Source organism: Carcharhinus amblyrhynchos, unplaced genomic scaffold (assembly GCF_965287045.1).
Source record: "Carcharhinus amblyrhynchos unplaced genomic scaffold, sCarAmb.v2.hapA scaffold_43, whole genome shotgun sequence".
In the NCBI taxonomy this organism is placed as follows: Eukaryota; Metazoa; Chordata; class Chondrichthyes; order Carcharhiniformes; family Carcharhinidae; genus Carcharhinus; species Carcharhinus amblyrhynchos.
In genome coordinates, this window is record NW_027649784.1 from 2,592,920 (window position 1) to 2,610,216 (window position 17,297).

Genomic DNA, 17,297 nt, shown 5'->3' on the forward strand with positions numbered 1-17,297 from the left:
GGGATTAGACCGCTGAGTTGGATGATCAGCCATGATTGCAATGAATGGCGGAGCAATCCCGAAAGGCAGAGTGGCCTCCTCCTGCTGCTGAGTTTCCAGTTTCTATGTCTCTGCTCTTCCACCATCTGTAACCTTGTGGTCATCCAAAACTCTGCTGCCTGTGTCCTAACTCACACTAAGTCCTGTCCACCCATCGCTCACTCACCAATGTTGCTCTCACTGTGCTAATACCTCAATCTGAAAACTCTCTTCCTCATATTCAGAGCCAAACTCATTCACTGCTGCCCAATAAAGAAACCTCAGCCCCAAAATACCAAAACTTGTGTTTTTGACCGTTGCTCTTCACATCGAAGGTTGGGTTCCTACAATCAGCACCAGGTTGTCTCGGGTCACAGGGGAGGGAACAGAATTCTACTTTGTCTCCAGTACAAAACATCATCACCTCAATGTTCCCCTTCTCGAAGTCATGCACCATCCAGACTTGGACATATCTCGCTATTCCTTCATCGTCATGGGGTCAAAATGCTGCAACTGTATTGTCCAACATTTTCCTTTGGTAACTAGGGATGAACAAGTAGCCTTCTCGGTGTTATCCACGTCCTGAGAGCAAATACGCGTGAAATAGGAATGTAATCCATAGTTTATCATTGATTGATTGAAACCAAAGGTCCACTTTGTGATCAGACCAATGCCTACTGCTCCGATAAAGACACTCTTTGTCTCACCAGTGTCCTGTCTTTGCTTTCCCACTCTCACCTTTATCAGAGAACAATTAAACCAGCCTCTGGGTTGTAAACCTGTTGAATGTCAATTGTCTACATGAGATACGGGTTCAATGGTTTCTGTTATCAGAGAAACATAGAATCAGCTAAAAGAAAGGAAGACCATTTGGGGCTGGCTCTTTGAAGGAGCTTTACAATTAGTCCCTCCCTCCTCTTCCCACTAACTCTGCAAATGCCCCTGCCAGTATTGCTGCAACTCAGTGTTGGAAATCACTACTGAATCTGTCCTCACTCCAGCAAGACCACAAAATTCCTGCTCAACGACAATGGGCATTTCTGTCTTACGCTCCTCACCCATTTCGATTCCATGATGGGCAAGGCAGTAGAATTCCAGCGCACCACGCTTTTGGATAGTGCAGATCTTAACAAACTATCTCATCTTCTCTCCAGTTCTTTGTCAATCCCATTCAACCTGTTTCTATACTGACCTGGATTACAGTGGAGCCTGGAATAACCTTGGTTACTCCATCAAAACCAACCCCAATTTTAACTGTTTCTGTTAAATCTTCTCTTTACCTGATCTGCTCCAAGGAAAACAATCCCAGCTTGTCCAGTCTCTCCACCTGATTGAAGTCTCTCATCCCTGTTCCCATTCTACTAAGTCTCCTCTGTACTTCCTCCAACCACCGCCCCCCCCCCCACCACCCCCCCGGAAATATGGTGTCCAGAATTAAACCAAATACCCCAGCTGAGGACTAATCCCAGTGACTTATCAGATTTTAGTTGGAATTGTTAAAAAGTTGGTCTTGAGTTTTGCTTTGGAAAACCACTCCAGTGCGGATTTATTCTGAGAAGGCGTGGATTGTATCCCTGTTTAAAACTAAAGCAATTTTTCACTACTGGTAATATTTGATGAATTTTAATGTTCAGAATCGACAAGGACTGTCTGTTAGTGGCGTTTTTCAACAAGGAGGTAATTAGACTCAGGAAACCAATGTCACGGTACAAAAGGTACCATATCTCTCTATTCCCATCCTATTCATGTATTTGTCAATACACCCCTTAGAAGTCACTACCGTATCTGCTTCCACTCCCTCCCCCGGCAGCGAGATCCAGGCACCCACCACCCTCTGTGTAAAAAGTCTGCCTCGTACATCTCCTTGAAACCTTGCCCTTCACACTTTAAACCTGTGCCCCCCCCCTAGTAATTGACTCTTCCACCCTGGGGGGAAAACCTTCTGACTAACCACTCTGTCCATGCCCCTCATAATCTTGTAGACTTCTATCAGGTCACCCCTCAACATCCGTCGCTCCAGTGAAAACAAACCAAGTTTCTCCAACCTCTCCTCATAGCTAATGCCCTCCGTACCAGGGCAACATCCTGGTAAATCTTTTCTGTACCCACTCCAAAGCCATCACATCCTTCTGGTAGTGTGGTGACCAGAATTGAACACGATATTCCAAGTGCGGCCTCACTAAGGTTCTATAAAGCTGCAACATGACTTGCCAATTTTTAAACTCAGCGTCCCGGCCAATGAAAGCAAGCATGCCGTATGCCTTCTTGACTACCTTCTCCACCTGCATTGCCACTTTCAGTACACCCAGATCCCTCTGCCCTATCAATGCTCTTAAGAGTTCTGCCATTTACTGTATATTTCCTATCTGTATCAGACCTTCCAAAATGCATTACCTCACATTCGCTCGGATTAAACTCCATCTGCCATCTCTCCATCCAAGTCTCCAACTAACCCTATCTTGGGGTATCCTCTGATAGCCCTCATCACTATCCGCAAATCCACCGACCTCTGTGTCGTCCGCAATCTTACTAATCAAACCGGTTACATTTTCCTCCAGATCATTTATATATATTACAAACAGCAAAGCTCCCAGCGCTGATCCCTGAGGAATGCCACTTGTCACAGCCCTCCAGAAATCCGTCTGCTACCCTCTGTCTTCTGTGACCGAGCCAGTTTTGTATCCACCTTGCCAGCTCACCTCTGATCCCGTGCGACTTCGCCTTCTGTGCCAGTCTGCCATGAGAAACCTTCTCAAAGGCCTTACTGAAGTCCATGTAGCCCTACCTACCCTCATCAATCATCTTCGTCACTTCCTTAAAAAACTCAATCAACTTCGTGAGGCACGACCTCCCCTTCACAAAACCATGTTGCCTCTCAGTAGTGCGACGACTTATTTCCAAGTGGGAGTAAATCCTATCTCAAAGAATCCTCTGCAATACTTTCCCTATCATTGATGTAAGGCTCACCACTCTGCAATTACCTGGATTATTCTTGCTATCCTCCTTAAACAAAGGAACAACATTGGCTATTCTCCAATCCTCTGGGACCTCCCCTGTAGCCAGTGAGGATACAAAGATTTCTCTCAAGGCCCCAGCAATTTCCCCCCTTGCCCCTCTCAGTATTCTGGGGTATATCCCATCAGGCCCTAGGGACTTGTCTATCTTAATGTCTCTCAAGAACCCCAATACTTCCTCCTTTTTGATCTCAACATGACTCAAACTATCTACACATTCTTTCCCAGATTCATCACTCACCAAGTCCTTCTCTTTGGTGAATACTGATGCAAAGTATTCATTTAATATCTCACCCATTTCCTCTGGCTCCACGCATAGATTCTCTCCCTTGTTCTTGAGTGGGTCAACCCTCGGCCTGGCCACCCTCTTGCTCTTTACATATGTATAAAAAACCTTGGGGTTTTCCTTAATCCTGCTGGCCAAAGCTTTCTCGTGACCCCTTTTAGCCCCTCCTTACTCCTTGCTTAAGTTTCTTTCTGCGTTCCTTGTATTCCACATTTGCTTCATGTGTTCCCACCCTCCTAGCTTTGACAAATGCTTCCTTTTTCAAAGTGGTGGTTTCACCAGCTCACTGCCAAGCTGAATATACATGTGTTCCTGCATCCAGGGACATATCTATTCTGTGTCTGGGCAGTGACTGAACCCATTCATTCTGTTGAAAAATATGTTCCCTCATAACTATCTTCCAGATCTGAGTTCTGCCGGGTAATGCATTCCCAAGGATTTAGCTCTAAACTTTACCTTTCCCATCACGCCTTTTCGATTTGATTCGATTTGATTTGATTTATTATTGTCACATGTATTAATGTACAGTGAAAAATATTGTCTCCTGCGCACTATACAGACAAAACATACCATACAGAAGGAAACAAGAGAATACAGAATGTAGTGTTACAGTCACAGCTAAGGTGTAGAGGAAGATCACCTTATAGAACATAGAACAGTACAGGCCCTTTGGCCCTCAATGTTGTGCTGAACTTTGTCCAAAACCAAGATCAAGCTATCCCACTCCCTATCATTCTGGTGTGCTCCATGTGCCTATCTAATAACGGCTTGAAAGTTCCTAAAGTGTCCGACTCCACTATCACAACAGGCAGTGCATTCCACATCCCACCGCTCTGTGTAAAGAATCTACCTCGGATATCCCTCCTTTATCTCCTACCATGAACCTTATAATAACAGCTGCATCCACGTGCGGAAATAGTCTCGTACGTCCACTCTATCTATCTCCCTCATCATCTTATAAACCTCTACTAAGTCGCCTCTCAACCTCCTCCACTCTAAAGAGAAAAGCCCCAGCTCCCTCAGCCTTTCCTCATAAGACCTACTCTCCAACCCGGGCAGCATCCTGGTAAATCTCCTCTGCACTCTCTCCAATGCTTCCACATCCTTCTTATAGTGAGGTGACCAGAACTGCACACAATATTCCAAACATGCTCTCATAGTTGTAGCATAGCCCCACAGCTCTTAAACTCAAACCCCTTGTTAATAAACACTAACACACTTTTAAGTCTTCTTAACGGCTCTATCCACTTGAGTGGCAATCTTCAGAGATCTCTCTGTTCCTCTACAATCCTCAGAACCCTGCCGTTGACTCTGAAATCCACACTCAAGTTTGTCCTACCAAAATGAATCCCCTCGCACTTATCGGGGTAAAACTCCATCTGTCACTTTTCGGCCCAACTCATGGGTGAGTCCACGTATCGGGGTCCATTGGCCAATTCAGGCTCTTCCTTCAGAGGTCGGAGGATCTCTAGACTTGCAAGGGAATTGTAAAGAGCAGTGTTAGTGATTGCGAGGCTGAGAGAGTTTATTTTTAAGAGTGTGGGGTGACTGTAGAACAGGAGAGGGGAGAGAGTGATTGGAGCCTGCAGAAGGTCACACCTCTCTGGCTCAGAGGGATTGGGGGTGGAAGTGGGTTTTAACCTCAGGGATGCAGGTCTGGTCATTAGGGACCAGCGCAGTGCAGGACCCGGTGCCATGGCATTTTTCTGGGCTTTAGGAGTCCTCCGAATGTAGGCCCAGGCTTCTCGGGCATTTTCCTGGTCTCCGGAAGCCACTGTGGAGGAATCGCTGGCTCTGGGGCTGCAGTGCCGACTAACTGAGATTTGTAACTGGCAGTGGCTAACAATCACAGTAAAATACTTGAAATACATTTAGAACATGTGTTAAAATCATAGTTACTTGTTTAATTCCCTTACACGTGTGCAAGTTATCATTTTACTCTTTACTGTGGGGTGGAGATGCTGGTTTTGGACTGGGGTGGGCACAGTAAGGAGTCTCACAACACCAGGTTCAAGTCCAACAGGTTTATTTGGAATAAACCTGCTCCTTCATGAAGCTCCTGATTCCAAACAGACTCTAACCTGGTTTTTGTGAACCTTCTTACTGCACCCACCCCATGTCACTGTGAGCACCGACATCTCCACATCACGGCTACCATCGGCACCGCAAACCGCCGGCACAAAGTGGAGAGGGTCTCCAAGAGGATCGCGCGTATCGACTCATTCACCCGAGGAAGGGGCAGCGCTCCAAAAGTTCCTGATTCCAAATAAACCTGTTGAAATTTAACCTGGTGTTGTGAGACTTTCTTACTCCAACTCTGTACTGTTAGCTCTGCCACTGCCTGTATGCTGTCTAAAACCTCAGAGAAATGCAAAATAATCACTTTCACTGTCCATTTCCAATAATCCTACAATTGCCACACTTCAAAGTATTTCTTCAATTGCCTTTTATGATGTGACTTTTTTCAATCTCTCCTTCTTCCCCTGACCACAATGATGGTGCAGTGGCAATATCAGTGGACTAATAAATCCAATGCGCCCCGGTTAATCTACTGGAAATATCGGTTCAAATCCTACCACGGCAGCCGGGAGTGGGACAGGAAACAGGCCTGTGTGGGGGCAACTTGGTGAGGGACAGAATAAATTGAGGCTGAGGCTTCAGGCCCACACCTATCTCAAGGTCAGAGAGGCAAACCTGCTCCAAACAGTTTTATTGAGTCTCTTTGATGTAATATCTTAGCGGTTGTTTTGTAGAAGTTTTCCAACTGTGCATCTTTTATTTTGCTTGTTTAAGTTTCATCTTTTCTTTTAATAATCTTTTTAAATCTTAAAATGTTAACAATTACCAATGGAGCCCTGTGCGTTTATGTTCGGTGGCTTTACCTCCTCGCTTCTATAATACAAAGAAAATTCGATACGAGAAGAGGAGACAGATTTCCATCGGAGATCCGACAGTCCAAAAATGTGTCAGTAAAGTCACTGGCTGTGCTAAATCCTCCGTCAGTGTACACGAACAAGCGACAAAGTGTGGTGATGCAGGGATTTTCACATAATTTCATTCCACTGTCAATGTAAGCCTACTCGTGACTAATAAATAAACTACTTTTGTTCAGCATTAATGTCATCTGCAGTCATAACATTGTGATACAAAAGATACAGGAATGAATGGGGTTAACCAAATCTGTTTGTTTAGTGACTGGAATTAATGTCAGTCTCCACGGATCCTCATTGTGTCACTGGAGAGTTTCCCTCTCCGACTAATAAGGGACTCCTTTCAATGTGATATTCCATAATGTCTGTGGGAGCGTCGCCTCAACAATAAGAGATCAGCAGCTCCAGAGAAAGAGCTGGAGAGATAAGAGTCTGAGAACAATGGATTAGAGAGTTCCAAAAATGTGTCAATCGATTGGAATGTTACAACAATGGATCAGAATCTGAGAACAATCGATTGGAATGTTACAACAATGGATCAGAATCTGAGAACAATCGATTGGAATGTTACAACAATGGATCAGAATCTGAGAACAATCGATTGGAATGTTACAACAATGGATCAGAATCTGAGAACAATCGATTGGAATGTTACAACAATGGATCAGAATCTGAGAACAATGGACTGGAACGTTACAGCAATGGACAGGGGTATAACCGGAGCAATTTACTGGCTTAATCTAGATTCAATAAGATTGACACTTGCTGATCGCATCTATTACACACTTCAGGTTATCCAAGGAATTTACTATCCCCTTCTGGCTCTTGTTGGTGTCCCAAGTAAGTGTCTCCATCCAGCAAATAATCCTACAAAGCACGTTTTAACTCTTTTTGTCATTTACATTTCGGAAAAATGATGCCATTGTGGTCACAAACTCCATTCCCTATCCATCCACATCTCCATTCCCCACTCTGGTGATTATCTGAAGCTGAACCGGACTGTTCACACCCTCCAAGCTCCCTTTGACCCTGACCTGATCTCCCGCTCCACATCCTCTCCACCCCCAACCCTGTCTACTGCGCCCTCCATCAGATCACACACACACACACACACACACACACACACACACACACAGATACACACACACACATATATCACCACCTCTGCTTCAGCCCTGCTGCTGGATAACTTTTACCTATGTCTTTATTAAATTCTACTTTATCTATTTCACTTCTCTCCTGCCCTCTTTCCCTCACCCTCTTCCCCAGTTGCAAAGAATTTTGTTTTATTCATTTGTGAAACGTGGGCGTTGCAGGCTGGCCAGCATTTATTGCCCATCCCTAGTTGCCCCTTGAGGTGGTGGTGAGCTGCCTTCTTGAATCGCTGCAGTCCACGTTCTGTGGGTTAACCCACAATGCCGTTCGGGAGGGAATTCCAGGATTTTAACCCAGCGACGGCGAAGGAATGGCCGATATATTTCCAAATCAGGATGATGAGTGGCTTGGAGAGGAACTTGCATGTGGTGGTGTTCCCATTTATCTGCTGCCTTTGTCCTTCTAGATGGAAGTGTTCGTGGGTTTAAAAGGTGCTGTCTAAGGTGCAGTGCATCTTGTAGATGGTTCACACGGCTGCTACTGAGTGTCGGTGGAGGGAGTGAGTGTGGATGGGGTGCCAATCAAGTGGGGCTGCTTTGTCCTCAATGCAATCGAGTTCTTGAGCGTTATTGTAGCTGCACCCATCCAGGCAAGTGGGGAGTATTTCATCACAAACTCCTGACTTGTGCCTTGTAGATGGTGGACGGGCTTTGTGGGACTCATGAGGTGAGTTACTCACTGCAGTATTTCCAGCCTCTGCCCTGCTCTGGGAGCCACTGTGTTTATACAGTGAGTCCAGTTGAGTTTCTGGTCAATGGTAACCCCCAGGGTGTTGATAGTGGGGGATTCAGTGATGGTTACACCACTGAATGTCAAGGAGCGATGGTTAGAGTGTCTCTTCTTCGTGATGGTCATTGCCTGGCATTTGTTGGTCATGTTACTTGCCAGTTGTCAGCCCACGCTTGGATGTTGTCCAGATCTTGTTGCATTTGAACATGGACTGTTTCAGTATCTGAGGAGTCACAAATGATGCTAAACATTGTATAATCATCGGCAAACTTCTGACCTTCTGATGGAGGGAAGGTCGTTGATGAAGCAGCTGAAGATGGTTGGACCGAGGACACTACCCTGAGGGGGCACCTGCAGAGATGTCCCGGAGTAGAGGTGACTGACCCTGCCATCATCCTATATACCAGGTATGACTCCAACCAGCGGAGAGGTTGCCCTCTGATTCCCATTGACCCCAGATTCGCCAAGGTTCCTTGATGCCACACTCAGTAAATGCGGCATTGATGTCAATGGCTGTCACTCTCACCTCACCTCTCGAATTCAGCTCTTTTTTCCATCTTTGAACCAAGGCTGTAATGAGGTAAGGAGCTGAGTGACCCTGGCCAAACCCAAACTGGACGTTACTGAGCAGGTTATTGCTGAGCAGTTTGATAGCAGTGTCAATGACCTGCTCAGTAAGGAGAACTCAGGAGATGTTATTAATAGAGGTGTTCGAATTCAGAAAGATACAACAACTGGCATAACGGCACTTTACCTGAATGCCCGTAGCATTCAAAACAAGGTAAATGAATTGATAGCACAAATCGTTGCGAACGAGTATGATTTGGTGGCCATTACAGAGACATGATTACAGGATGCTGGGAGTTGAATTTCCGGGGATATCAAACTGTTCGGAGGGACCAACAGGAAGGTAAGGGAGGTGGTGTAGCTCTGATATTTAAGGATGACACAGGGCGATAGTGAGAGGTGACGAGGTTCTCTGGAAAAGGTTGAATCCATTTGGGTGGAAATTCGGAATAGTAAGGAGAAAAAGTCACTGATAGGCATAATCTATAGACCACCAAATAATGACATTGCGGTGGGGTGAGAAATAAACAAAGAAATAACTGATGCATGTAAAAATAGCCCAGCAATTATCACAGGGGATTTTAATCTACATATCAATTGGTCAAACCAGATTGGTCAAGGCAACCTTGAGAAGGAGTTCACAGAATGTATCCACGATAGCTTCCTTGGACAGTATGTCATGGAACTGACAAGGGTGCAAGCTCTCCTCGATTTGGTCTTGTGTAATGAGATGGAAATAATTAATGATCTTGGAAGATGCGATCACAGTTTGGTTGAATTTAAAATCCAGAGCGTGAGACGGTAAAACCCAATCCCACTGTCTTCTCCTTAAACAAAGAAGACTACAATAGGATGAGAGAGGTGTTGGCTGAGGTAGACTGGGAGCAAACACTTTATGGTGGGACAGCTGAGGAACAGTGGAGAACTTTCAAAGTGATCTTTCACTGCTCAGTAAAGTATATACCAGTGATAAGGAAGGACTGTAGGAAAAGAGATAATCAGTCATGGGCATGTAAGGAAATTGAGGCAGGGATCAAAGTGAAAGAAAATGCATACAAAGTGGTAAAGATTAGTGGGAACCTAGAGGACTGGGAATTCTTTAAAGGTCTACCAAAAGTCAAGAGAAAAACCGACATGAAAAGTAAGATGGATTATAAGTAAACTAGCTCAGAATATAAACATAAGAACATAAGAAATAGGAGCAGGAGTAGGCCATCTGGCCCTTCGAGTCTGCCCCGCCATTCAATAAGATCATGGCTGATCTGTCGTGGCTCAGTTCCACTTTCCCGCCCTCTCTCCATAACCCTTAATCCCCTCTCTTATCAAAAACCCATCAACCCGCTTCTTGAAAATATTTAGCGAGGCAGCCTCCACCACTTCAACGGGTAGAGAATTCCAGAGATTCACCACCCTTTGAGTGAAGAAGTTCCTCCTCAACTCCGTTCTAAACCGCCCCCCCTTTATCTTGAGGCTGTGCCCCCTAGTCCTACTGTCTTTTTTGAGCGGGAAGAGTCTCTCCACCTCTATCCTATCCATCTCATTCATCATCTTATACGTCTCAATGAGATCTCCCCTCATTCTTCTAAACTCTAACGAGTACAAGCCTAGTTTATTCAGCCTCTCCTCATAGCTCAACCCCCTCAACTCCGGCATCAGCCTAGTAAACCTCCTCTGCACTCCCTCCAAGGCCAAAATATCTTTGCGCAGGTGCGGCGCCCAAAACTGCACACAGTACTCCAGCTGCGGCCTCACCAATGCCCTATACAGCTGCAGCAAGACCTCCCTACTTTTATATTCAATCCCCTTCGCTATGAAGGCCAGCATCCCATTTGCCTTCCTGACCACCTGCTGCACCTGCAAGCTGGGTTTTTGCGACTCATGCACAAGGACCCCGAGGTCCCTCTGCACCGTCGCCTGCTGCAGTTTTTCGCCACGTAAGTAATAGTCCTTCCTACCATTCTTCCTACCGAAGTGGACCACCTCACACTTGCCAACATTAAATTCCATTTGCCATTTCCTGGCCCATTTGCCCAGCCTATCTAGATCCTTCTGCAGACTCTCCACACCCTCCGCACAATTTGCCGTTCCCCCAATCTTGGTGTCATCCGCAAATTTCGACACCCTACACTCGGTTCCCTCCTCCAGATCATCTATATAAATGGTAAAAAGCTGAGGCCCCAGCACCGACCCCTGGGGCACTCCACTAGTCACCATCCGCCAATCTGAATAGCACCCGTTGACCCCCACTCTCTGCCTCCTATTTGACAACCAATCCTCTATCCACGCTAACACCCTACCCCCAACTCCAAGTCCCCTGACCTTCTGCAATAACCTCTTGTGAGGTACTTTGTCAAACGCCTTCTGAAAATCCAGAAAGACCACATCCACCGGCTCTCCTCTATCCACCGCCCTAGACACATCCTCATAGAACTCCAGTAAATTTGTCAGACACGACTTCCCTTTAATGAAACCGTGCTGCGTCTGCTCTATCAAGCAATTCCCTTCAAGATGGCTCGCAATTTCCTCCTTAATGACGGATTCTAACATTTTACCTACCACAGACGTTAAACTAACCGGCCTATAATTCCCTGCCTTTTGCCTGGCACCCTTCTTAAACAACGGCGTAACATTAGCCGTTTTCCAATCCTCCGGCACTTCCCCGGAATCCAGCGACGTCTGGAAAATAACCACCAATGTATCCACTATAACCTCCGCCATTTCTTTTAGAACCCTCGGATGCATTCCATCCGGTCCTGGGGACTTGTCCACAATCAGCCCCTCCAGTCTGTCGAGCACCGCCTCTCTAGTAACAGTAATGTCATTAAGACCCTCCAGTCCTACCACCTTTCCATCGCTAACACCCGGCAAATTATTCACGTCCTCCTCCGTGAAGACAGAAACAAAAAAGTTATTCAATACCTTCGCCATATCCCCATCCCCTACCACTAGGTCCCCTTTCTCATCCTCTAAAGGACCAACGTTCACCCTAGCCAGCCTCTTCCTTTTTATATATTTATAAAAACTCTTGCTATCCTTTTTTATATTAAGCGCTAGCCCAGCTTCATAGTTTCTATAAAAACAGATAGCAAAACCTTCTACAAATATATACAACGAAAAGAGTGGCTAAAGTAGACATTGGTCCTTTAGAAGATGAGAAGGGGGATTTAATAACTGGAAATGAGGAAATGGCCAAGGCATTGAACAGATATTCTGTCTGTCTTTATAATGGAAGACACAAATAAAATGGCAAAAATTGATGACAGGAAGACAATGGCAGGAGAGAACTTAGAAACTCTCATTATCACAAAAGAGGTAGTGTTGGGAAAGCGAATGGGAGTAAAGGTAGACAAATTTCCTGGAATGCAGCAGGGAAGAAGCTGTTCTTGATTCGGTTGGTACGTGGCCCCAGATCTTGTATGTTTTTCATAACAGAAAAAGATGGGAGAGAAAATGCCTGGGGTCCGCGTGGTCCTTGATAACACTGGCTGCTTTTCCCAAGGAAAAGCGGGAATTGTACAAAGAATAAAGAACAGGCCCTTCAGCCCTCCAAGCCTATGCCAATCATGTTGTCCTATCTAGACCAACCACCTCTATCCCTCTACGCCCTGCCTACTCATATGTTTCTCCACATAAGTTTTAAATGATGCTAATGTGTCTGCCTCACTTGGCAGTGCATTCCAGGCCCCCATCACCCTCTGTGTAAAAACCTTCCTCCCCCCCGAGACCTTACCTTGTGCCTCCTTGTAATTGTCATTTCTGCCCCTGGGGAAAAAGCTTCCAACTGTTCACCCTATCAATACCCCTCATAATTCTATAAACCTCTATCAGGTCATCACTCAGCCTGTGTCTTTCCAGGGAGAACAATCCCAGTTTATCCAATCTCTCCTCCTGGCTAATACCCTCCATATCAGGAACAATCTGGTAAACCGTTTCTGCACTCTCCCCAAAGTGTCCATGTCCTTCTGGGAGTGTGGTGACCAGAACTGGACACAGTATTCCAAATGTGGCCGAACAAACGTTTTTCATATCTAACATAATTTTCATACTCGATGCCCAGTCTGATGAAGACGAGAATGCTTTCTTCACTGCCTTTCCTACCTGTGCTGCCACTTTAAGGATCTGCGGACCTGCCTATCCAGATCTTTCTGTGTGTCTATGTTCCTGATGGTTCTGACATACGTTTTATAGTTCCCACTTCAATTGGACCTACCAAAATGCATCACCTTACATTTGTCAGGATTAAATTCCATTTGCTATTTCTCCCCCAAATTTCCAACCTATCCACATCCTGCTGTATTCTCTGACAATCTTCATCACTATCTGCAAATCCAGCAATCTTAGTATCATCCACAAACTGTGTTCAGTTCTGATGACCTCTCTATAAGAAGGATGTGGAAGCATTGGAGAGAGTGCAGAGGAGATTTACCAGGATGCTGCCTGGTTTGGAGGGTAGGTCTTATGAAGAAAGGTTGAGGGAGCTGGGGCTTTTCTCTTTGGAGCGGAGGAGGATGAGAGGCGACTTAATAGAGGTTTATAAGATGATGTGGGGGATTGATACAGTGGACGTGGAGGGACTATTCCCTCAGGTGGATGGAGCTGTTACTCGGGGGCATAACTATAAGGCTCATGGTGGGAGATATAGGAGGGATGTCTGAGGTAGATTCCTCACCCAGAGAGTGGTTGGGGTGTGGAATAGACTGCCTGCTGTGATAGTGGAGTCGGACACTTTAGGAACTTTCAAGCGGTTATTGGATAGGCACATGGAGCACACCAGAATGATAGGAAGTGGGATAGCTGGGTCTTGGGATTGGACATAGCTCAGCACAACACTGAGGGCCGAAGGGCCTGTTCTGAGCTGTAATGTTCTATGTTTCTACGTAAACCTGCTAATCAGACCAGCTACTTTCATAAGAACATAAGAACATAAGAAATAGGAGCAGGAGTAGGCCATCTGGCCCTTCGAGCCTGCCCCGCCATTCAATAAGATCATGGCTGATCTGTCGTGGCTCAGACCAAACTGTGATACATCCAGAAAGGATGCTTTCTGTGGTGCACGGCTCATAGTTCTAGTGGACATGACAAATTTCTGTAGCTTTCTGAAAAGCGACAGGTGTTAGTGGGTTTTCTTAACTATAACATCGGAATAGAGGAACCAGGACAGGTTGTTGGTGATCTGGCTACCTGGAAACTCTCGACAATTTCCACTTCATTCCCGTTGATGTAGGTGGGGCATGTCCTCTACTACACTTCCTGAAGTCGATGGCTATTTCCTTCATTTTACTGACATTAAAGGGAGGCATTATTGTCATTGCAGCAAGAAAAATGGGGAGAATCCTTCAGGAATCCAACATTTTCAGCCACCATCTATGGACTGTAAGGAAGCGACCTCTATAAATTTTAACCTCTAATAATCCAGGTGCAAATCAATTCTCTGGAAATCATCTTTTCTTATACGTGTCTACAAGGAGTCAATCTTCGTTGCCGTTTACATTTTGGGTTTTGCAATGAATAAATTTTTACCCTTTCTTCCATACAACTCACAGCACTGGAGGGGTTAAAACACTCCTTCTCCAGAATACGCATTCTTGGAGTCAGGAGAGAAGCGGGAAAAGGAAAACCGATCCCAGGATCCCTCCCCTGCCTATGAGACTCTCATCATCACTGGAATCCACTCGGTCAATCTGTGTCCATTCCCTCCAGGTCTTCAGTTGTTGTTATTTACTCTAACCTGCCCTCCGTAAGGGGAAGTGACTGGCCTTGTGGTATTGTCAATAGGCCATTAATCTAGAAACTCAGTTAACGTTGGGGGACACAGGTTCAAATCCCACCACAACAGCTGGTGGAATTTGAATTCAATAAAATATATCTGATAATAAGAATCTGCTGAAAAACCTATCTGGTTCACTAATGTACGTTTGGGAAGGAAATTTGCTGTCCTCATTTGGCCTGGTCTACATGTGACTCCAGAACCACAGCGAAGAACAAATAGATAAAAGAAAATTACAGCACGGGAACCGGCCCTTCCACCCTCCAAGCATGCACTGATCCTGTTGCCGAAAATCCTGTCCACTTCTGGGGACCGTATCCCTCGACTCCCATTCTATAAATATATTTGTCCAGATCGCCCTAAAAAGTCAGTGATATCTGCTTCCACTATGTAAAAGACTTGCCTCGTACATCTCCTTTAACCCTTGCACCTTGTACCTTAAACCTATGCCCCCTAGTAATTGACTCTGCCACCCTGGGAAAAAGCTTCTGAATATCCACGATTGACTCTCAATAACCCTACAAGGGTAACTAGAGATGGCCAATAAATGCTGGCCAGCCACTGACACCCATGTCTCAATATTGAATAATAAAAAATGTTCACAGCACTCCCCATTCAGTTCTTTCAGATCAATGTGTTTGAATACATCTCTCTACACAGCAACATGGTAGAAATCACAACTGCTTCTCCTTCTCAATCAAAGAATGGGACTTGTATCTTTCTGCCAGTCTGATGTGTCTTTTCATAATTTAATTCCTATCCTTACAGTGAACATAATCACAATCGTCATCCTGGCTCGCAGACAATGTGGTCTCTCCAACTGTGTCACAACTTACCTGGTGTCCATGGCAATGGCAGATCTACTCGTCATTATCCTCGACCTGATACTGAGACACATTCCAATTGTTTTCTTGGAACAGTTTATTTTCCTGCGGGGGTCAGTCCCCGTGTGTAACATCCACGCCATCCTGCTTTACGCAGCCACTGACTGCTCCGTCTGGTTCACCGTCACCTTCACCTTTGATCGATTTGTGGCCATTTGTGGAACAAAGCTGAAAAGCAAATACTGCAGTGAGAAAACCGCCCGTGTGGTTCTGGGAACAGTGACCGCGCTCAGCTGTGTAAAGAACATTATCTGGTATTTTATATTCCGACCTCATTACTGGATGATGAACCAACCTGCATTTTGCATTCTGAACGAACATGTTTTTCTATCAGTGGCCTGGGTAGCGATCGAGTTCCTCCATTACATTATAACCCCATGTGTCCCATTTGTTCTCATTCTGCTGCTCAATGCTCTCACCGTCCAACACATTGTAGTGAGCAGCAGGGCCCGCAGGCGACTCCGAGCTCACAGCAGTGGGGAGAGTCCCAAAGACCCAGAGATGGAGAGTCGAAAGAAATCCATCATTTTACTGTTTATAATCTCAGCCAATTTCATCCTGTTATGGTCACTGTTCATGCTGTTTTCTATATGGAAACGAATGTATGAGTTGGGGTATGAATCTATATTTCTAGATGATATTGTTCAGGAAATTGGCTTCATGCTGCAGCTCCTGAGCTGCTGCACAAACACTGCTATTTACGCCATTACCCAGACCAAGTTCAGAGAGCAGATCAAGAAGGTGCTCAAATATCCCTTTACTACAATTCTTCAATTCATTAAAAGATGAGAAGAGCTGAATCACTGACACTTTCCACAATTTTTTCACTGAATTGAACATTTCCAGTGGTGGGAGGGGCTTCTCACTGAGGGAACAGAATTAATTTGGCATCTCTCCCCTCTCAATGACTTGTTCACCTGTCCACCTTCATTGTTCCTCGGACTGGAAACCCACCCTACAATTCCCACAGTGCACATGTGGTGCAGTCATAGAGAGTGAGGTCACAGTGCAGGTAGAGTCCCTCAGCATCCACCCGTTGTTCAGTAGTTGTAGGTTAATTGACAACATGCAGAGGGTGAGGTTTAATGTGGTGGATCGACTAGTTGTTAACTTTGACCAGATACTGACACACAATTCAATTGTTTATCAGGAGAAGCTCCATATTGTGCATTACATGCAGTGGTTAGCACTGCTGCCTCAAGTGCCAAGGACCTGGTTCCTTTCCAGGCTTGGCTTGGGCCACTCCCTGTGCGGTGGCTGCACCTCCCATCCCTGCCACGTCTACGTTGGCTTTATCCTGATGTTCCAGTTTCATCCTTCAGTCCAAAAGACGTGCTGATTAGATGCATTGACCACATTAAATTCTCCCTCATTGTGCCCAAACAGGTGCCGGAGTGTGGCGGTTAGAGGATTTTCACAGTACAGTCATTTGTTAGCCTCACAACACCAGGAACCTGGGTTCGATTCCCAGCTTGGGTCACTGAATTTCTGGAGTCCGCATGTTCTCCCTGTTTCCGTGTGGGGTTTCCTCCAGGTGCTCCGGTTTCCTCCCACAGTCCGAAAGACCTGCTGGTGAGGTGCAATTGCCATGCTAGATTCTCCCTCAGTGCCCCTGAACAGGAGGCAGAGAGTGACCACTCGGGGTTTTCACAGTAACTGTCTGCACAGACAGCGATCGAACCCACGACCCTGGCACTGTGAGGTGGCGGTGCTAACCGCTGTGCTGTGCCGCTCTCTCTCTCTCTTTCACTGGACTTCAGACAATGAGGTCAAGACATCAGGACTAGACAGGGTAGAGCAGGAATTATGTTCCCAATGGTGGTGGAGTCCAGAACCAGGGGCCACACTCTGAGGATTCAGGATAAACCGTTTAGGATGGAGATCAGGAGAAATTTCTTCTCCCAGAGAGTGCTGAGCCTGTAGAATTTGCTACCACAGAAAGCAGTT

General features: G+C 45.7%; 1 protein-coding gene across 1 annotated transcript; it reads left to right on the plus strand.

Annotated features, from left to right (window-relative positions):
* Nucleotides 1–6,865: 6,865 nt before the first annotated feature.
* Nucleotides 6,866–16,139, plus strand: LOC145337082 (putative G-protein coupled receptor 139). The gene is made up of 2 exons (XM_080181830.1): nucleotides 6,866–7,088; nucleotides 15,235–16,139. Exons 1-2 carry the CDS (start codon nucleotides 6,866–6,868, stop codon nucleotides 16,137–16,139), a joined length of 1,128 nt encoding a protein of 375 aa, XP_080037956.1.
* The last annotated feature ends 1,158 nt before the right edge of the window (nucleotides 16,140–17,297 follow it).